Below are 22,454 nucleotides of genomic sequence, written 5' to 3'. Positions count from 1 at the left end.
AGACTCTTCAGGAGGTGTAGTTCCAGACTCTATATAACATTCAGGAGGTGTAGTTCCAGACTATATACCGTAGCATTCAGGAGGTGTAGTTCCAGACTGTATATAGCATTCAGGAGGTGTAGTTCCAGACTCTATATAGCATTCAGAAGGTGTAGTTCCAGACTCTATATAACATTCAGGAGGTGTAGTTCCAGACTCTATATACCATTCGGAGATTGTGGAATAGTTGTCTGGCTACGCGAGACTATGCGCGGCATAATAACACAGAGAAAAGATAGCATCCCTGATTCCCTGTTAGCGTCATTCCCAGAGTTCAGAAACGTGATGGGCCGCTCGCAACCAGGCGCACCGGTTCCTGTGTTGTGTCCCGGGGCATATGGGGCACGATGCAGCCAAACCCAAACTGCTCGGAGCAACTTAAGGGTGGTGGCGTGTTAAGAGTGATGAAGAGATCTCTGGGTGCACTACTGCACACGTTTTAGCACGGCATGTTCATTATACTCAGGGAACTCAGGGAAACAACCGACCTACTCCACCACAGCTGACAGCACACACGCGCACACATGCAGAAACTCTCACCTTTCATGACCCACGTTAACAGCAATGCACAATGGCCTCACCAGACACAAATCAATTCAATTCAAACCTTATTCATAGGCAGCACATTTAAAACAACAGAAGCTGACCAAAGTGCTGTCCAACCTAAAGCCTGATGTATACCTTGTCGTGCGAATGTGTCGGGGCACCCACAGCCAATCTACGAGCCCACAACGCCTCACAATGCATTGCGAGCTTATATCTGGAGCTGTGCTCCCGCCTTACAGTATGCGTGCACATTCTTCGGTCATGGCTGCATGCGTTCGCAAATCCCCGCGGCTTCTCCAGTAGCCTGAGGCTCTCACATGGTCGTAGCCCTGCTTTCGACCAGCCTGTCTGCCAGGGAGGACCAGGAGAGAACATCCCAGTTTCCTGTCTCTCTGCCGTTGTGAATAGTAATCTTGAGCTATGGAGTACTGAGTGACTTACATGACTTTCAACACACTGATTTCTAGTCAGGAATGCAAGGTCTGGACAGAGAGCCAATTTTTGACATGGAAATAATTCAGAGCCCTGCTTTACCGTTGACACTTAACCACTTAAACCCTCTAGACTTAGCAAACTGGACCTTAGTTGGCTCTGTACTTGGACCACTTTTTTCCGTCATACCAAATATCTCACCAAATATCTTCTCCAAAAATATTGCGGATCTGCAAGCTCACAACACGTCGCATTGTGACGAGTTGTGAGCTTGTAGATCAGCTATTTTTGGCTAATATTCCCCACAAACTTTGCTAGGGTTCAAGTGCCGGTTAAACTCTGACAGAGTGTCTCTCTCCTCCCAGCATTCAACCACAATCTAACAAGTTTATTTTGGAAGTGCACGATGTGCAAGATTGCTGCATTGTGGTGGAACAACGCCTGCAATATAACATGTATTATAAGGCTGCTATGGAGATTGTACTATCTGCGACCGTTTCATCCATGTGTCAGCTGTGCATTTTATTTGTATTGTTTTTTATTTTAGAGCAGTGTCATTCAAACCCTGTGAATTCACCATTCACCACCATATTCTGCTACATTCTGCTTTATTGTAACAGTGGGAGCTTTTATTCAGTCTCTCCTATAAAAGCTCGCAATAATTCCTTTGCGGTGATATTTGAAAAGATTAGCTAAAATTCGACCAAACTGTTCCTGCTAAGAGGTTCCAAAAAGTTCTGTCTCTCTCCCTTAGTCCCTCATCTTTCTCATCCTCTCTCTCTCTCTCTCTCTCTCTCTCTCTCTCTCTCTCTCTCTCTCTCTCTCTTGCTCTCAATCTCTCACGCTCTGTCGCTTATTCACTTTAACCCCTGTTCTTTCTCTCTGTCTCTCTCTCTCCCTCACTCTGTCTGTCTCTCTCTCCCTCCCTCTCTCCCTCATGTTAATTCTCTACTGTGTGTCTCTCTCCCTCTCTTTCCTGTCTGGATCCATAAAACAGCCCGTTCTTTACCTTTTTATTCTCCATAACCGACAGCAGCCCCAGCTTGCTCTCGGCGGGACCACAGAGAGCCTCTGGGCTAATGCTAATGCTAATAGTGGTTTGCTGCAGCCTTCCAGTTGGACTTGTCCTACGCTTTAATCCCAAAATAGAGCTCCTTTGCTGTTTGAGCACCGGCGCCATGCGAAAGAAGCCCGAGAAATCAATCTGTTTCCATGTTATGTAGTTGTGATTAAACGTCGCTAGATCTTCCAGTTGGCAGAGGAGAAGACGGGCAGTAAACAGACATGCCCTCAGTGCCCCCGTCAGTACCTTGATGTGAATCCTTGGCAAGTTGGCAGACACTCGCCACATTAACCCCTTATCGTTGCTGTCGGGCAGAAACCTTGTCTATCGTAACTTAATGACGCCCCAACTCCCATCGTGCAATTGGCTAAATCATCCAAGCTACAACGTCTCACATTGACGCGCTGTGAGCTTGTAGATCTGCGATATAAAAGTTGTTGCTTGTGTCCCTGGGTTTTATTGAACCTATGAAAAGTATTAACAACTACATTGGATGTATTAGAAGTGAACGCAGGTTCTTTTTTTCATTTCCTGAAAAGTAATGGTTTTGGATATAAAAGTAAAGTTTTCCATCTGACAGAAACAATATACTACTTTGACCGCCTGGCGGTCCCCCGGGGATCTGTACTTAGTGCCCTTCTTGTTTCCCTATACACCAAATCTCTTCACCAAAGATAGCAGAACTATAAGCTTGAGCTTGAGCTATAAGGTTGATCTTGTAGATTGTACAGATTGTAGATCTGCTATTTTCACCAAACATTCTCCTACTTTTGCCAACATTTTTGTTGTTCGTCTTTGTTATTATTTTGCATTAATGTAAGATAAGTAAGGCAAAAAGGATAGGCACTATATAAGCTACGGCTTCAGCCTACACCTTTTTCGGTCCAAACATGTCCTGTAAAATGCTTTTGCTGCTGTAATAATCATGTACATGTTGTTTTAAGACCGAAATAAAACTATTCATTCATTCATTCATTCAAATGTTTTCCCATTATGGCATGCCTAGAATATGGACACTACTAAGGTTCATGTGGTTAAACCCTACGCCTCCCGGTCGCCTCTCCATCCATCACGAGAAAGGCCAGCTATTTAGCGAGAAACCGAATGAACCGAATGTCAGCGGGGGTTGAAAAGGATATCTATGAGTGGACTATTAACACAACTATATATTATCCCCCCGCTCCACCTTCCAAACTGGCCTCTGTCATCAGGACCCAGTTCAAAACCTCAGTTGGACTAACGAACTCTCTCATTATGGCATGAGAGAGCTTCCCTAGCCCACTCAGAGGGAAGGATGTGGGTTTTTTGGGGGAGCAGGCCCCTCCTCGCGCTGTCCAAATCTGAATACATTTAAATGTGAAAGAACATGGTCCCTGGGAAGCATCAACTCGCAGCTCCAAAAAGCTGCCATAGAATATGACTTACTATTCTTTGTGAATAATGTACGTATAGACAAAGATGGCCTTAAAGGGGAATTTCTCCCTAAACCTTTTTTTTACAAAAGTAAGTTGATAATTATGTATATTGACCAAAACAAATATAAAGATATAGGGGGGCTGGGGCTGGGTCTGGAGCTGGGGCTGCTGCTGGGGGGGTCTAACACCAGCTCACGTAGACAGTGCAGTAGACAGAGTGCAGTAGACAGAGTGCAGTGTCAACAATGCATGGAGTGTTGCTGTCATATCATCTAGAACAGATGTGAACAAAAAACAACTGCGTGATTGAATAGGAGTTCTAGCGTTAGACCCCTCCAGCCCCAGCTTCATCTCCAGCTGCAGCCCCAGCTCCCCTATATCTTTATTCTTTTTTAAATATTATGTTTTGGTCAATATACATAATTATCAACTTACTTTTGTAAAAATAAGGTTTAGGGAGAAATTACCCTTTAAGTTGTAGACTACAGATAAAAACAAAATGTTGAGCAACAAAACGTTGTTAATTTAAGACAGAGTTGGTCAAAGTTAAGTGCCAATTAGAGCCTGTGTTGCTTAGTGGACCATCGAGTGGTTTAAAAGGTGACAGGCCAAGTGCTTTGGACAGACCTTTCAAAGCCTTCGGATTAGACAGAACAACATGTTATCACCTTTGGGCTCAATTCTGATGATCCCAGAGATAAGCCGTTGATGTTGTCAGAGTTGACCGTAGACAGACAGACCAGGGGTTTGGCTTTTCTCTGATTCTGGGATGGGATTTGAAGCACTGTTTTGTTACCTCTCTCTTGCTTTAAAGGACCACTTCACCCATTTTCAACCTAATTGGTCCTCACTAATGGTCGGCTATGGACAGTTCAGAAATTCACTTACCAGCTAATACAAACTCTCAAAAATGGAGAAACAGGAAGTGAATATTCGCTATGTAACAGGCCTATGTAACAGGCCTATGTAACATGCCTATGTAACAGGCCTATGTAACATGCCTGTGTAACATGTCTATGTAACAGGCCCCGTGAATTTTATTTAATTCACCCAAAACATACATTTTGTAACAGGCGATCATATCGTTTATGGAAATGAGCCGCAAATCAAGCTTGTTTTGATCAAAAACGCAGCCTGGAAGAAGAATCCGAGATATTAGGATTCTAAAAACTCCGCTCCCGTGGACAGCATAAGCCAGCTGACTTTTCACTTCCGTTTCTCTCCTGTTTACTTCATCGCACCTGGAACCGGAGTGTTACAGTGTGTTACAGGCGCTAGCAGAACAGTCAAAAGACGATCTTGGCGGCGAATGAGTTAAGGTGCCCACATCAACAGCACCTCTATCTCCTCTCTGAACCGAGGCCAAACTTTTTTTTTTTTTTTTTTAATATAATGGCCAAACCTTTTGATGGAAAACACACCAATCTTTGCACCTCACCCCCCCCCCCACACACACACACACACACTCTTGTCTCTCCTCTGCCACGGTGTTTGGTTTCCCCTCAGACAAATGAGAGTCCGGCTCATGTCTTGTGAAAATACACCGTGGCATTGGTGTCTGTCTGGCGTGGGAGCCGGCCAGTTGGCCTGTGATTGAAACATGAGGAGGCAGACTGTACAGACTGGCGACACACCTAGCAGCACACCGGTCAGGGATAGCCGTTACCTACAGTAGTATTTAGGTCATGACATACTTGGCCCATAGACTTTGCTAAAGCTGCTCTATTGCCATCTTGGATGGCTAAGTCACTATAACAATTACAATTTAGGCATTTAGCAGACGCTCTTGATCCAGAGCGACTTACATTAAGCAAGAACAAAAAAGCATGGGAATACATCACATAAAAAGCATTTATCATGAAACATGCGTAACGTAAGCTAAGAATGTAACAGTGGAATATCTATATAATGAAGCTATACATATAAAACTATACATATATACTATACTATGCTATACATATGTACTTTGATGTGCTATGACTACATACAATGCAATTATAGTGCTGTCTACATAACATGCTATAAGTCTGTATCAAATGATATCTAAGGTGATTGCTACACGAGGACGTCGCGGGCTGTTCCCCGCCTAAGTTTGTGAACGATATAAAACTTTACTGCGTCTACATTGCGGTTATGTTAATTATGTACGATGTCTACACGAGACCGGTAAACTGCTTCGTTTTCAATAGAACGTTGTAGTACACATGGCCGGCCTGTAGATGGCCACCCAAAAAGTCTGTCTCACTCACACTCTCCAACAGACATCCTCAGCCACGCTCCAAAAGTGCAAAAGTGGCAGCACCTGTCACTCATTAGTAGGCTAATCACTCTGTGAAGAGTGCATATGTTTCTCCACAACGGACTTTTTCCGCTTCTAAACCCTTGCTTTTCCCTGTGTGTCACTCAGCAATAAGGTGAAACTAGAACACAAAGATGAGTAGCCTATTTATTTTTTAACACGCAGCACCCCTCTCTCACTCTCTCTCCCTCTCTCTCTCTCTCTCCCCCTCTCTCGTGCGCACTGCTGCTGTGACTGTGAGACTGACACAGACGCGGTCAATAATATATAGCATAAATAATAGGCCAAATATAACACTTTCCCTCTATCTGTGATCAGCTCCTCACACACATAACTCCTCTCTCGTGAATGAACGCCTGCTCAATCTCAGCAACTGTTTGCGTAAATATGTATCAATTTTTCCCGATCGGGGGTGTTGTTTCTGTTCTCCAAAAATAGCTCCTCTACAAGCTCATGCATGCAGGCTGCAGATCGGCTATTTTTGGAGAAGAGATTTATAGACATTATGTGCAAATATAAAATAGCTGTGATACTTATGTAAGTGGTTATGGTGAAATAAACCATTAACACTGGTTAGTTTGGAGGGGGCGAGGGGACTATGACATCACCATTTCAGCAAATTAGGCGGCATTTGCTATACACACGGAGACGTGAAAGTCGCGTCTCCAAACTTTCCCACTCTGGAAGGTAGTTAAAAAATTAGCCGTTTAAGTCCCCCAAAGCGCCGTCTCCGTGTGACAAAAAGGGCAGATCGGCTAATTACTTGCCAGAGAAACACCGAAATCGTCCTCATCTGGATGGCCCCTAAGTCTACAGAAATGCTATCTAAGGGGGTAGGGTAAGTGCTATGGGCCTTGATGGAGTCTGAAAAGGTGGGACTACGGCGAAATATTGGGAGTGATGCTGCAGTTCTGACTGCAACGGGAAGTGCATTCCACAGTTTTGGAGCCAGAAGGGAGAAGAGTTTGGGACGTGTGGAGCGTTGTCCCGGCGTTTTTTAGTGAGGGTACTTCCAGCTTCCCTGCGTTGGCTGATCTGGATGCGCGGGAGGGTTTGTAGGGTTCAATCATACTTGCAAGATATGGGGGAGCCATACCTTTGGTTGCTTTGAATGCCAGCATCAGAGTTTTGTATTCTGTGCGGGCAGCGACCGGGAGCCAGTGGAGGGAGTGGAGCAGGGGGGAGACATGTGAGAATTTTGGCTGGTTGAAGACCAAGCGAGCTGCGGCATTTTGGATCAGTTGGAGAGGCTTAAGTGCACATGCCGGTAGGCCAGTAAGGAGGGAGTTACAATAGTCGAGTTTTGACAAGACTGTTGTCTGGATTAGGAGCTGGGCTGATTCCTGGGTGAGGAACGGTCTAATTCGTCGTATGTTATAGAGTGTGAACCTACAGGATCGAGTGACAGCTGTGATGTGAGTTTTGAACGAGAGCTGACTGTCCAGGACAACACCAAGGTTCCTGGCTGTTGGGACAGACGTTACCAGGGCGTTGTCTACGGAAATAGTTAGCTCCCGCATTGGGCAGGACTTAGCTGGGAAGAAGAGAAGCTCAGTCTTGTCTGGGTTCAGCTTGAGGTGGTTGGAGGACATCCACTGTGAGATGTCAGCCAGGCATGCAGTGATGCGCTCTTCCACCTATCTACCTGGCCAGGGGGTTTCAAACTTTGTGTGCCCCTGGCACACCAATTGGCATGTGAAAATCTCAAGGCACACCCGTATTCATAGTGAGAAGAATCGCGGATCTACAAGCTCACAATTAATCGCGATTCCAATTTTAGACCAAAATAGCTACTAAGTTGAAAGTGGTTAAAATCAATATTTCAGGGTATATTAAAAATTATATACCCGGTATAGAATTTGCGTATGTATTTGGAAATGAGTTCTGATAGTAAATAAAATAGAAAACAATAACTTTTTATGTAGCCGAATATATTGCAATAATACTGTGTGGCTGTCTGTAAATCCCAAGGCAAACCTGGACCTGTCTCACGGCACACCGTCTGGGAACCACTGGTGTAGACAAATAAACAGAAAACTAATAATGATTATATAAACGGAGCCAACAATGACTTTCACTATTTCACAAATAAAAAGTCTTGTCTTGTTTTTCTCTGAATTGCCGGTTGCCTGCCTGCACGGGCAGCTGGCATCGTAGATAAGCCTCCTCCCAGTCTACCAGTTAAAATGACCCTCAGCTTATAGCTTGGTTGGTGGCTGGTATGAATTTTCCGCCATGCATATAAAACAGTGCTCCAGTGCAGGTCTGATTAAGAACAGCAGGCCTAAATGTTCATGGGGGCCCCACGAGGAGACCGCAGGAGCTGCTCTGGAGTCAGCCACAGGCAGGTTGTTCTTTAAACAGTGGCTGTAGTCGGCTGCTCTGGAGTCAGCCACAGGCAGGTTGTTCTTTAAACAGTAGATGTTTTCGGCTGCTCTGGAGTCAGCCACAGTTATTTATTAAGTTTGCAGAATTACAGTACATTTCTAGCACAACTCAATACAAAAACTGTTAACTGTGAGTGGACGACACCATACTAGCGAAATGGATTTAGTCCCTTGTTTGTGCCGAATCTGGGTTGCACACGGTTTGTTGAACTCCCTCTGGTGTTGTGGGTGTGGACTGTAGACAGGTATATGGGGGTATATCTTGGTGGTGTAGCGAATCTTGAACCATTGCAAGATGCTGTACTCTGTCGTCAACCATTCCAGCCTGTCAAAGTGGGCAGGGGTGAAGCCTGTATCTTATTGCATAACAGTATTTTTATAGGATAGTTTAGATTCAGACTGCCTGACACACGGAGGCAGCTCATTCCAAAGAGAAATGCCTGTTATCATGCAATCAATCTACTAACACAACACAACACAGCGCATCCCCACACACACGCATGCACACGCACTTGCACACACACGCATGCATGCGCGCGCACGCACACACACACACACGCGTACACATTTCACATGAAAACAAGTGTTTTTGTAAAGGTTAAAATCACGTGGACCTGGGCACTGATTTGTAAAGCGATACTGTGTTGATCAAAGGTAAGGCCCGTTTCACCTCCCCTCGCCTCCCCCTTTCCCCAAAGATGACTGGTTTTGTGAGGGTGGGCTGGAGGGGTGGGGTTTCTCTAATCGCATTATTCGCCACTGGTCTCCCGTTTGCTGTCACCACTCCACTGCGTCCCTTTAAGCCCCCTTTTCTCACTTTCAAGTTCACCTATACACACTTGACTTTTGAAAGTGCTCTGTGTGAGTGCTATATCCGCCGCGGCGTCCTCTATTGTTGTCGCAGTAAATGACACGCCACACCGTGGAGATGTTTGCCGTGACCCAGCGCAATTGTCTTCCCTGCAGTTTCCCACACCCCCTGATTCTATAGGGGCGAAATCAGAGACCTCTCAGATTTCTTCTTGTTCCCGCAACTGTAACTAAATCGGTCTCACATTTTAGTATGTCTTTTGTGCACACAGGACTCTTTCTTTTATACTAAGGTGTGTGTGACATTTCTGTCAGCTACCTGTGTGCTACTGTTTAATAGATTCTCAGAGTCACTCCCATTCTCTCATCTCTGAATCCGGCTGCTATCGCCTCATTTTCTATATACTTTGACACTCTTGTACTATTACTCTTTTTTTTAAATATATATATATATATATACCTCCTGGTTTATATTCTCTTAACCACTTGATAAATGGTAAATGGTGCATTTATATAGCGCCTTTATCCAAGGCGCTTTACATAGATTGTGCATTACATTCACCCATTCATACACCGATTGCGGCGGAAGCCATGCAAGGTACCAACCAGCACATCGGGAGCAATTTGGGGTTCAGTGTCTTGCCCAAGGACACTTCGACATGTAGACAGGAGGAGCCGGGATTCGAACCGCCGCCCCATGGATCATTGGATGACCTGCTCTACCTCCTGAGCCACAGCCACAGTTGATCCCTAGCATTCCTATCCTGGGGGGAACATTCGCAAAAAATAGTTGATTTACAAACTCACAACGACGTGCTGTGTGAGCTTGTAGATTCGCTATTTTCGTCGGAGGAAAGAGAGTAGACCAAGTAGCAGGTTTAACCCATTTTGAGCGGGAACCACTTTTGGTGGTTACATACATTATGTTATAATTTAGCTATTGAAAAATAGCAGATCTACAAGCTCATAGTTCAAGTTCATAGCGTGCCACTCGGTGGCGCGCTATGAACTTGTAGGTCTGCTATTTTTTTTAAATCGTTAAAATGTGCCTCAAATCTTTCAGAAAATTGTCATGATTTAGAAAACATTTTTTTTTTAATTTTGAGGTCAGGCCTGAATGGTTGAAGTGCTGAAGCTAATGTCCTGTACTGCATGTCTGAGGTTCTCTTGCGCTGTAGTTTTCAACGAAGGACCCATCTGGTTTACTTTGTTCGTTTTGTCTCCTGTAGCCCCCACCCCCTCACCTAGTTTCTATAGCATTACTGTCACGCTGCATTTAAACATGAGGCCCTTTCTCTCCCCTCTTTCTCTCCCGCAGGAGTCGTCCGAGAGCTGGCCACGAAGTCTGACAGCAAGCTCAAGTCCATCTCCACCACAAGGCTCAGCCCCCAGCACCATCTGTGGTACGTAGGCTACGCTCACATGGCCACAAACCTCACTCATGTCAAACCTCAGAACGCCCTAACAGTGGCATCAGTCAGAAACGCCCCGCCATCCGGCAGCTAACGCCTTTGTCAGTACAACCACTTCATGTAAGCCAGGGGTTCTCAACCCGTGGGTCGCGACCCCTCGGGGGGTCGCCAAATTATTTTAGGGGGTCCCCAAATTATTTTCAAAAAAATAATAAAAAAAAAAAATTTTAAAAAATTTTTTCACGATTTTTCAAAAATAGCAGACCTACAAGCTCGTAGCGCGGTGGCGCGTTATGAGCTTGTAGATATGCTATTTTTCAATAGCTAAATTATAACAATGCTTAAAACACCAAAAGGGGTTCCCGCCAAAAATGGTTTAAGGTTATTGTAGCAGTCAATTTATATTGGGGGTCGGGAGGGGGCGGGGCGGGGGTCCCGAGACATTGCCAAAGCATTTCCGGGGGTCCCCGGCCAAAAACGTTGAGAACCCCTGCTCTACGTGTAAGTGGTACATGAGAGAATTGACCAGTGGAGCTAGTGAATGAAAAGGAAAAAGTACCAGATACCTTGAGTCTGATCCAGATACCTTGAGTTGAAAGATGCAGAGAGAATACTTGTGTTGTCTGCTGGCCGTGTCAAGTTTAGACCCTAATTATTGTGCCACAAACACCTTTATGATGTAGTTCAATTTGTTAAGCTAATGTCTTTATATATGCATTCAACTGTCTCTTAACCACTTTCAACCTGGCAACCCTATTTTGGGCATGCCATTAGGCGACAATTGTCAGAAATAGAGAAAATAGCAGATCTACAAGCTGTGATGCATTGATACCTTGTAGATAAGCTAACGTTGCTGTTTGTCATACAACAAAGTATTAAAGCCTTGACATCTTTGACAAACTTGACAGACATGGTGTATTGGTGTAATATTTTTTCTGTTTTCTATTTCCGCTGTTCCCCCTCAGTTTGCCATTATGCCCTTCTAAAAGTACAGTATATGCCCTAGGCCTAAGGCCAACATGGCCTTAATGCACTGACCGTGCCCAGCCCACTCCTCTGCCTCTTTTCTGTCAATTCAGACACCAAAGTTAAAATTAGTATCATTGTTTTAATTGATGAACTTGCTGCTGTGGCATTTGGCCTTTGTGCCCTCAAAAAACATGAACAACAGTGGGTCATGCCCTAAAATAAGGACATTCTAGGCCTAGTAAGGAGCCAAAACAAGATATTTGGGTTTATGTACATGTACTGTATGTAAGAAGTAACAATTGAATCTTGAACCCATTTTGGGCGGGAACCCCTTTTGGTGTTTCAAGCATTCTGTTATACTTTAGCTATTGAAAAATATCAGATCTACAAGCTCATAGCGCGCCACCGAGTGGCGCGCTATGAACTTGTAGGTCTGCTATTTTTGATAAATCGTAAAAATGCGGCACAAATCTTTGAATAGGTATATATTCTTTCAGAGGGAACGTTTTTTTATTTCGACGTCAGGCTGGGTTAATAAAACAGTTCTGTCGTGTGCTGCTGCTGGAAGAGACCACAGAGCACTCCCGATGACAACATGACAAACTCCCGATGACAACATGACAAATCACGTGATGTGTGATCATGTCAGCGGTCACCCCTCTTAAAGCCCTCACGCAGACCACAACACAGCCCGGCAGCTCAACAAGTCAACAATGTGTTAAACCAAAAACCACCATAAAGTATTATTTATGATCGGTTCCATATCAAAATGAATAAACGTCATCGTTTTACCCACATGCTGATGGGAGGAAAAGACACCACTTCATATGAAACATAAATAAATGATAATACAACTGACAGAGCCTAAAACATAAATAAATGATAATACAACTGACAGAGCCTAAAACATAAATAAATGATAATACAACTGACAGAGCCTAAAACATAAATACATGATAATACAACTGACAGAGCCTAAAACATAAATACATGATAATACAACTGACAGAGCCTAAAACATAAATACATGATAATACAACTGACAGAGCCTAAAACATAAATACATGATAATACAACTGACAGAGCCTAAAACATAAATAAATGATAATACAACTGACAGAGCCTAAAACATAAATAAATGATAATACAACTGACAGAGCCTAAAACATAAATAAATGATAATACAACTGACAGAGCCTAAAACATAAATAAATGATAATACAACTGACAGAGCCTAAAACATAAATAAATGATAATACAACTGACAGAGCCTAAAACATAAATAAATGATAATACAACTGACAGAGCCTAAAACATAAATAAATGATAATACAACTGACAGAGCCTAAAACATAAATAAATGATAATACAACTGACAGAGCCTAAAACATAAATAAATGATAATACAACTGACAGAGCCTAAAACATAAATAAATGATAATACGACTGACAGAGCCTAAAACATAAATAAATGATAATACAACTGACAGAGCCTAAAACATAAATAAATGATAATACGACTGACAGAGCCTAAAACATAAATACATGATAATACGACTGACAGAGCCTAAAACATAAATAAATGATAATACAACTGACAGAGCCTAAAACATAAATAAATGATAATACAACTGACAGAGCCTAAAACATAAATAAATGATAATACAACTGACAGAGCCTAAAACATAAATAAATGATAATACAACTGACAGAGCCTAAAACATAAATAAATGATAATACAACTGACAGAGCCTAAAACATAAATAAATGATAATACAACTGACAGAGCCTAAAACATAAATACATGATGATACAACTGACAGAGCCTAAAACATAAATACATGATAATACAACTGACAGAGCCTAAAACATAAATACATGATAATACAACTGACAGAGCCCGGCCGATGGCACATCTTTGGGTCCAACTGACAGAGCCCGGCCGATGGCAGATCTTTGGGTCCAACTGACAGAGCCCGGCCGATGGCAGATCTTTGGGTCCAACTGACAGAGCCCGGCCGATGGCAGATCTCTGGGTCCAATACAACTGACAGAGCCCGGCCGATGGCAGATCTTTGGGTCCAATACAACTGACAGAGCCCGGCCGATGGCAGATCTTTGGGTCCAATACAACTGACAGAGCCCGGCCGATGGCAGATCTTTGGGTCCAATACAACTGACAGAGCCCGGCCGATGGCAGATCTTTGGGTCCAATACAACTGACAGAGCCCGGCCGATGGCAGATCTTTGGGTCCAACTGACAGAGCCCGGCCGATGGCAGATCTTTGGGTCCAACTGACAGAGCCCGGCCGATGGCAGATCTTTGGGTCCAACTGACAGAGCCCGGCCGATGGCAGATCTTTGGGTCCAACTGACAGAGCCCGGCCGATGGCAGATCTTTGGGTCCAACTGACAGAGCCCGGCCGATGGCAGATCTTTGGGTCCAACTGACAGAGCCCGGCCGATGGCAGATCTTTGGGTCCAATACAACTGACAGAGCCCGGCCGATGGCAGATCTTTGGGTCCAATACAACTGACAGAGCCCGGCCGATGGCAGATCTTTGGGTCCAACTGACAGAGCCCGGCCGATGGCAGATCTTTGGGTCCAACTGACAGAGCCCGGCCGATGGCAGATCTTTGGGTCCAACTGACAGAGCCCGGCCGATGGCAGATCTTTGGGTCCAACTGACAGAGCCCGGCCGATGGCAGATCTTTGGGTCCAACTGACAGAGCCCGGCCGATGGCAGATCTTTGGGTCCAACTGACAGAGCCCGGCCGATGGCAGATCTTTGGGTCCAACTGACAGAGCCCGGCCGATGGCAGATCTTTGGGTCCAACTGACAGAGCCCGGCCAATGGCAGATCTTTGGGTCCAATACAACTGACAGAGCCCGGCCGATGGCAGATCTTTGGGTCCAATGCTGATCACAATTGTTTAGAAATGCAAATAAAAAAAAGGCATTTTATTGTGATTAATAAAAAAAAACATTGCCGATCTACAAGCTCACAACATGTCACATACTGTAGCGACATGTTGTGTGCTTGTAGATCGACGTTTTCGAGAAAAACCCCCACAAATTGCCTATAATGACATGGACAAAATAGGGAAAGTGGTTACATTTTGACAGGTGCATAATGGCCGATTAAAGTCAAATGCCAATATATAAATGTATATAGGGCGGCGGCGGTGGCTCAGGGGTAGAGTGGCTGGATGGTAACCGCAAGGTTGCCTGTTCGAACCCGGGCTCCCCCAGAGTTAGTGTCGAAGTGTCCTTGAGCAAGACACTGAACCCCAAATTGCTCCTGATGTGCTGGCTAGTGCCTTGCATGGTTTCTGCCGCCATCGGTGTATGAATGTGTGTGAATGGGTGAATTGATGCACAAACTATGTAAAGCGCCTTGGATAAAAGGCGCTATATAAATGCACCATTTACCATTTACCTGGCATTTATACATTTATACAGTATATGTGTTGTGATAGTTGTTCTGTGTGTGCTACTGCAGGCCTCTGGTGTGTGAAGACGCGCACACTGACATGGAAGAGGGCCAGCTCCAGTTCTTCTATCTCCTGTCCTTCCTCCTGCAAGGTGAGCGGGGCGCCGGGGCGGGGCTCCATACGCCGTGCACGTGCATACTGCACACGTGCACGCAGGCCAGCTGTTGTTTCCCCAACAGTGGGTCGGGACGCGTTTGTGGGTCGCGGACACGATTTTATGGGCCTCTTTATTGAGTGGTGTAAACCACTCCTACAACTGGCTTTGTTAGTGCAGAAAAAATGAGCATGGTTGCTATGTTCACCCTGTTCACCCGGGTGTGATTTCATTATTGAGTGGTGTAAACCACTCCTACAACTGGCTTTGTTAGTCTGTGCAGAAAAAATGAGCATGGTTGCTATGTTCACCCTGTTCACCCGGGTGTGATTTCATTACGTCAGACATGATTTCATTACGTCAGACAGGCTATATAAGACCTTACACCACTCAGTTCACACGGGTGTGATTTTTAACTATTATTATTTGAAAACAATTTCAAAAAGCATTCCCCCCCCAAGAAGCACAATTTTTCATCATTAACATTAAAAACAAATTCAATTGTTTTTTTTCAGGTAATTTCATGAAGAAATCAACGACAAATCTAAGAAATTCCACGAATTAGAAAACAAATGTTTAAGAATTTGTCAAAATAGCCGATCTACAAGCTCACAGCGCGGCGCGAAGCGACGCGTTGTGAGCTTGTGACCTACTCATAGGTGTTGTGACCTACTTATAGGTGTTGTGACCTACTCATATTTTTTGCGTGGATTTCATTTTGTGTGGGTATGTGTGCTGTGACAAGGACTGCTCATGTTATGGGTATGCGTGCGTGTGCTTTCTTTTTTCTTTTTCTTTTTTCTCCCCCTGTGCGCGCTGATGCCGAAGGACGCTTATCTGCCTGTTTGTGCTTTGTACAGACAAAAACATAGCTGCGGGCCACACAGCTGTAGAGGTTCACGGAATTTCAAGTGCTGTGATTGTTGCGTGCACTAACCTGCCCTTTTCCCGAGCTCCACTTAAACGTGTTGAGATGTCAGAACTGTTCTAGTAAAGTCTGAGGAAAGCGACTGGAGACGTGGCTTGTAACCAAAACACACCTAAATAGTCTAATCAATGTTCAATCAACGTTGAGACAATGACACGTTATTGTACAAGCCATTGAGTTGAATGGCTATTGAATGGGGATGGGTGATGACTTCTGTCAGTGGCTTCATTTTCATTTTGGGGAATTTGAGAAAGAGCCTATTTAAGTGGTGTTAACCAAACCATCTGAAGAATGCTTTTGGGGTGGGTGGGGGGGTTTGAAAATCTGTCAGCCAAAGACTGGAATGAATCATTCTGTTATGTTAGCCATCCATTTTAAGGTAAGCTGCGGAAATTGTAATGTGTAAATTGTAACTGTGTTTACAATACAGTACTGTGCGGTATGTATTCATATGTATGTCATTGTCTGCCATGACTCAAAACACTGTATCCTCGTCAAATCACAACTTGAGCCCATCAATCTTCATATAGGAATCTAACTCGATATCTGACATATGGTGCAATTTGTTGGTCAAGGGTCAAGTGAGTGACATGGCTCAGTGACTACCGCAATGTGGGGTCCGGGGACGCCCAGGGGACGTTGAGGGGGTTTTAGGTGGTCCCCAGTCAATGTGCGGTCAGGTGACGCCCAGGGGTCGTTGAGGGGGTTTCAGGTGGTCCCCAGTCAATGTGCGGTCAGGGGTCGTTGAGGGGGTTTCAGGTGGTCCCCAGTCAATGAGTCAATGTGCGGTCAGGGGACGCCCAGGGGTCGTTGAGGGGGTTTTAGGTGGTCCCCAGTTAAATAATTGATAGTTATGAACCAAATGACCCCATTGGGTTACATTTGTAGTTTTTGTACATTCGCAGAGTTCATTTAATACTGAGGAATTTACAGTGTTGATAATATTAATAATACACTTTATTTATAAAGCGCTTTTCGAATCATGGTTACAAAGCCATCCATCTTCAACTGCTTATCTGTAGTCGGGTCACAGGGCAACAGCTCCACCAGAGAGCTCAGACTTCCCTCTCCAGAGCAACATTAGTAACTTCATTCAGGGGGATCCCGAGGCGTTCCCGGCAGATTTTGGAGATATAATCCCTCCATCTCCTCCTTGGTCTGCGGGGGTCTCCTTCCAGTGGGACGTGCATCGAGGACCTCGCTAGCGAGACGCTCAAGAGGCTTCCTTAACAGATGCCCGAATCACCTAAGCTGGCTCCTTTCCAAGCAAAGAAGCAACGGTTCTAGTTCCGAGTCTCTCTCGTGTGACTGAACTTCTCACCCTATCTCTGAGGGAGATGCCAGCCACCCGTCGAAGAAAACTCATTTCGGCCGCTTGTATTGTATCCACCGTAGACAGAGAGCTTTGCCTTCTGGCTCAGCTCTCTTTTCGTCACAACAGTGCGGTACAGGCCTGGGCCATGGCTCAGTGGTCCAGGCACCTTGGCTGGTAACCCAGTCTGGCAGTGTGCCGCGGGTTCGACTCCCGATCCCGACGGCCTTTACTGCATGTCTTCCCCCCATCTCTCTCCCCATTTCCTGTCAGCCTACTGTCTGTCCCTCCATAAAAAATATAAAAATAAAGGCGAAAGCCACAAAAAAATAAATAATTAACAGTGCGGTACAGCGACTGCAATACCGCCACTGCCACTCCTATTCTACCGGCTGATCTCCTTCTCTGTCCCTCCGCTCACTCGAACAAGACCCCGAGATACTTAAACTCCTTGTAATGGATGCTTACAAAGTGCTTTACAGTGTGGCAATATAAAATGCAGTACACCAGGATGTCTCACCCTGAATCAAATCAGCTTAGAGGCAAATGGTGGTATAAACAACAATAAAATCATTACAGCAATAAACAAAACGATACAATAAAACAACACCACACAATACAAACTATAAACTAAATGGGGATTCATGGCCCAATGCATATGGGGGTCCTTGAGATTAGAAAGGTTTAGAATCACTGCTATACACAGCTCTAGGTTGCCCTTTGTGATTTGATTGCAGTGATGTAAACAGGTTTTCAATGTAATGAGTCCCAGGATGCAGGGATGGTCTTTTAGACGGGTCCCAGGGACATTTTTTGAGTCCCACTTCAACCACATTAGGAGTCATATTTTTACAAATTGGCAATTGCAGCATTTAACTCCCATTTCATTTTATATGGTTATAATGTGGTTATATTCATGTAGAAAACAGAAGAAGAAATTATTATTATAACTAAAGCTAGCAAAATAAACTAGAATAAAAAACGTAGTACAGTAGTACAGTAGTGCATCCCGTGGATGCAGAGGTCGTTGTTTCATTGCGTCCCTTAAAGGGGAATTTCTCCCTAAACCTTTTTTTACAAAAGTAAGATAATTATGTATATTGACCAATTTTTTTTTTTTTTTAATAAAATAAAGATATAGGGGAGCTGGGGCTGGAGCTGGGCTGCTGCTGGAGGGGTCTAACATCAGCTCACGTAGACCAGGAAGAGTGCAGTGTCAACAATGCATGGAGTGTTGCTGTCACATCATCTAGAACAGATGTGAACAAAAAACCAAAAAACAACTGCGCGATTGAATAGGAGTTCTAGCGTTAGACCCCCCCAGCCCCAGCTTCATCTCCAGCTGCAGCCCCAGCTCCCCTATATCTTTATTTTGTTTTAATATATTTTCTTTGTCAATATACATAATTATCAACTTACTTTTGTAAAAAAAAGGTTTAGGGAGAAATTCCCCTTTAACTATAAACTGCGTTTTGGGATGCAAAATGCACCCCATTTTAATCTCTGTGATTGTATTTGATTGTTTATTCATGTATTGTTCTTGTTCATTTCAGAGGACATCTGGTCTCCTGTGACACTGCTGGTAACCCAGGAAACCCTCTACCTGCTCAGCGAAGATCACCAATGGAGTAAGAGCTTGCCCAGCGCGTTAGCCAATGAGGACGGAGAACCCGGCACCGGAGGGTTCATCGTTCTGGAGAGCCAGCCAATCAGCTGCGTTAGCTCCGTCCACCTGTGGTCCTCGGACCCGTGCCGAATGGACATCAAGCTCTACGATGAGGTCAGTCCAAGCTCTGTGATTGGCTACGAATCAGGAAGCATTTACATATCGTCACTGTTTGGCAGAAAGCTTGTATCACCATATTTATCTCGATGTTCTATTTCTTTTTTTTCTTTTTTTGTCATCAAAGTTTTTTAATGATTTTACAATAAAGCATACAAAATACACATGACTTACACAAAAGAAAGAGACAAAGAAAAACAAACAAAAAACAAAACAAAACTAGCTGTCAAAAAAGAAAACCCCAATGGACAACACCCCTCCACATTCTGTTGCTGACAATAGTGATTATATCCGTAATGTATCACCAATCACAAATTGTTAATGCAACCATCCTTTAATATACAAATAAAAGTAGTCCCATATTTCATGGAACTTCCCTTTGACATTGTTCCTCCTGGCAATTGAGTATTCGAAGGATGCAGTTTCCGTCATAAGTTGGGTCCAGTCTGTGATCCCTGGCGTAACAGAGCTTTTCCAGTTTTCGATGTTCTATTTCTTTACCCCTTATCCCTAAACTTTTTTCCATTTTTTACTATTTTGACGTTTAGGGGTAAAGGTAAGGCACGCCCAAGATAGCTCCATTTATGTTTTTTTTAATCCAATTAATCCTCTAGTTTATACTTTGTTGTATGACATTGACACGCAAAAGTGAGTTGTAGATCTGGACTGTTTTGGAAATATTTTGTCGACATGCCCAAAATAGGCCATGTTGAAAGTGGTTAAGTCTGTCTGTGGGGTTTATAAATATGTAACCAATGAAACATACTATCAAGAGCTTGTGACTAACCTAGGCTTGACAACAGTGGCACTTAACAGTATTGACAGATATTATCCTAAGTTTTTTGTATCCAGCCCATATTAGTAACGTTACATTTGTAAGTGAAGGTAAATGAATATGTGCAGTGAGATGCTCTGCAGATAAACAAAGGTATATTACCAGTTAAAAAGAACAATTCAAACATGTAGAAAGTGAATAACCTCAAGGACATGTGAGTGCCTTTAGTAGATCATGATAAATACATGAATAAACCATTGCTAAAATGAATTAGCTGTAATGTAACTATTACTAAATAAACTGTAGAAGCAAGAAGATATGCAGTATATAACTGTACATCGATCAGAGGATCTTTTACACAGTAGTTATTTTTAAAATAGGGTTCCGATTAAGAAATTGCAAAAAGAATATTGCTGCTAGATTCCAGCATGAGCGGAGCGGCGGAGCCCTATTTCTGACACAGTTCTTAGATCGAATTCGGACCCCATGTGAAAATGTACAATTTGGGCAAAATCTCTGCATGGCGCCCTCGGTTAATGACCCTTCCTTTGCGTCCGTGTCGTGTCTTTCTTGGCCCCGGCAGATTGTGAAGCAGGAGAAGGTGTGGTGCGTGCGCTCGGAGGGCGGCGAGATGACCCGGGGTCTGCTGGACTGGGTGAGGGCACGCTGGGAAGCCATGTTCGGCGTCAAGCTCACCACGAGCATGCAAGACACCGCGACATGACGAGGCACCGGAAATGATGCGTGTTTTTGTGCGTCAGTAGACTCTGCAGCACAGTGAAAGATGTGGGCTTCTATTTTTTATATTTTTTCATTGCACGCCCTGGTTATGTTATTTTTATTGTCCGCATTTGTCTTTTGCTTTTATGCCAACTACTCTTATTGCACTCGCCCCACAGGGTGGACAAGCACATAAACTTTCATATCCGACGGAGAAAAGGAGTGTGACTTTGCCTTAGTTTGCCCCTCGGCTGCAACCACCTTCTAAAAAATGTAAATGCATATTTATGTGATACTGGAGCCTCAACCTAGAATGAAGCGTGCGTGTGCGTGTGTGTGTGTGTGTGTGTGTGTGTGTGTGTGTGTGTGTGTGTGTGTGTGTGTGTGTGTGTGTGTGTGTGTGTGTGTGTGTGTGTGTGTGTGTGTGTGTGTGTGTGTGTGTGTGTGTGTGTGTGTGTGTGTGTGTGTGTGTGTGTGTGTGTGTGTGTGTGTGCGCGTGTGCGTGTGGCGTGCGTGCGTGCGTCTACGTATGTGAGTGCGTGTGTAAGTTTGGTCCATTCCGGCCATTAAGTTTGACTTGCGCGTCGTATGACAGTGTAGAGTGCAGGAAACTGCCGATCTACAAGTTCACAACGTGTCGTGCAATGCCACGCTGTGAGCTTGTAGATTTGCTATTTTCGGCTTTGCAGACTGTGGCCCCGCCAGCCTTGGGGGTGCAGTGAGCTGTGACATCACACGCTCAACACAAGCTTGGGAGTTCAGTCGCCATCCGTCCAGGTTTTCTTTTAACACACATATTTTCCATCCAATCTTATACTATAGCACTGATTCTCAACATCAGTCCGAGGCCCAGCAGGGATCCAAATGAACCCTTATACGGTCTGTAACAATGGTTTCACCAATTCACACTCTCAGAGATACAGACCTGTGGCCCCCAGACCGAACGTTGAGAGAGCCAGTGTCTTATGGTACAATAGCGCAGGGGTTCTCAACCTGGGGGTCGCGACCCCTCGGGGTCACCAAAGTGTTTTTTGGGGGGTCTCCAGATTAAAAAAAAGTAAACGTTTATTTTTGCAACTGAATTGCTGGAAATGGAAATTAAGAGTTTACCATAGTACATGCATAAACTTTCCTTAATGATTATATCTGTTTTCAGTATTTATTTGTTTATTTATGTATTTTCTCTATTATTAAGGTTATTGTAGTGGTCAATTTGTATTGTGGGGTGGGGAGGGGGCGGGGGTCGCGAGACATGGCCAAAGCATTTCCGTGGGTCCCCAGCCAAAAAACGTTGAGAACCCCTGCAATTGTGTACAGTGTGATTGTGATTATATATATAATATGAAACAGGATACCAGAAGGGCAAAGCTACACACACTCCTGGTAGCCACACTGGACTCATAGGGTTTCCTATGGGGGGAGGTGGTGGTCTGGAAACGTCTGGAAAATCTGTTTGATGACAATTTGGGGAATTTACTGAGAGGGGAAGATGTGCACGAAACATCTGGAAAAGTATTAAAAAAGGATATATTGTCTGACTGGTATTTAAGGTTCAAGGTTTAGAAAGGAAAAGATACCATGAGCAACTGCTAATTCATAGGAATCATACCAGCTTGTGGTTTAAGCTTTCTGACAGTTTGTCTCTCTTTCTTTTGTTTGTTCTCATAAAATTCAGAACAGCAGGACATTTTCAATGAGATTTGTTCGCAGATAAACAATTGTTTACACAGGAAAATCCAGAGTTTTTTTTTTAACTCTGTACTTCAGACAGAGTTAAATGAAACACTGCATTTTAAGGTGTACAATGTTTTAATGTCAGAAATGCAGTTGATTTGTGTAACCGTGTGTAACATTTAAATGTTTGTAACCGTGCGCTGCTTATTTGTGGTGTGCTCTGCTAATGCTGCCTGTGCTGCCATACAGAAGCACCCGAGCTCAGCAAACAGGTTATGTTAAAATCCAAATAGAAGAAACA

The 22,454-nt window shown here is 44.0% G+C and overlaps 1 protein-coding gene across 2 annotated transcripts in view; it reads left to right on the top strand.

Moving 5' to 3' along the window:
• The window catches only part of stk11ip (serine/threonine kinase 11 interacting protein), a 61,136-nt gene extending 39,455 nt beyond the window's left edge, over positions 1-21,681 (top strand). For both annotated transcript variants that reach the window (XM_079495376.1, XM_079495375.1), the window contains exons 25-28: positions 10,310-10,394; positions 14,876-14,958; positions 18,755-18,981; positions 20,343-21,681. In XM_079495376.1, coding sequence (XP_079351502.1) covers positions 10,310-10,394; positions 14,876-14,958; positions 18,755-18,981; positions 20,343-20,483 — 536 coding nt within the window. In that variant the 3' untranslated portion in view covers positions 20,484-21,681. The remainder of the gene's footprint in view (positions 1-10,309; positions 10,395-14,875; positions 14,959-18,754; positions 18,982-20,342) is intronic.
• Positions 21,682-22,454: the final 773 nt, after the last annotated feature.

The sequence above is a fragment of the Electrona antarctica genome (assembly GCF_951216825.1).
Source record: "Electrona antarctica genome assembly, chromosome: 24".
Taxonomy (NCBI): Eukaryota; Metazoa; Chordata; class Actinopteri; order Myctophiformes; family Myctophidae; genus Electrona; species Electrona antarctica.
The sequence above is the reverse complement of the archived record's forward strand: the minus strand, read 5'-3'. Positions and strand labels throughout refer to the sequence as shown.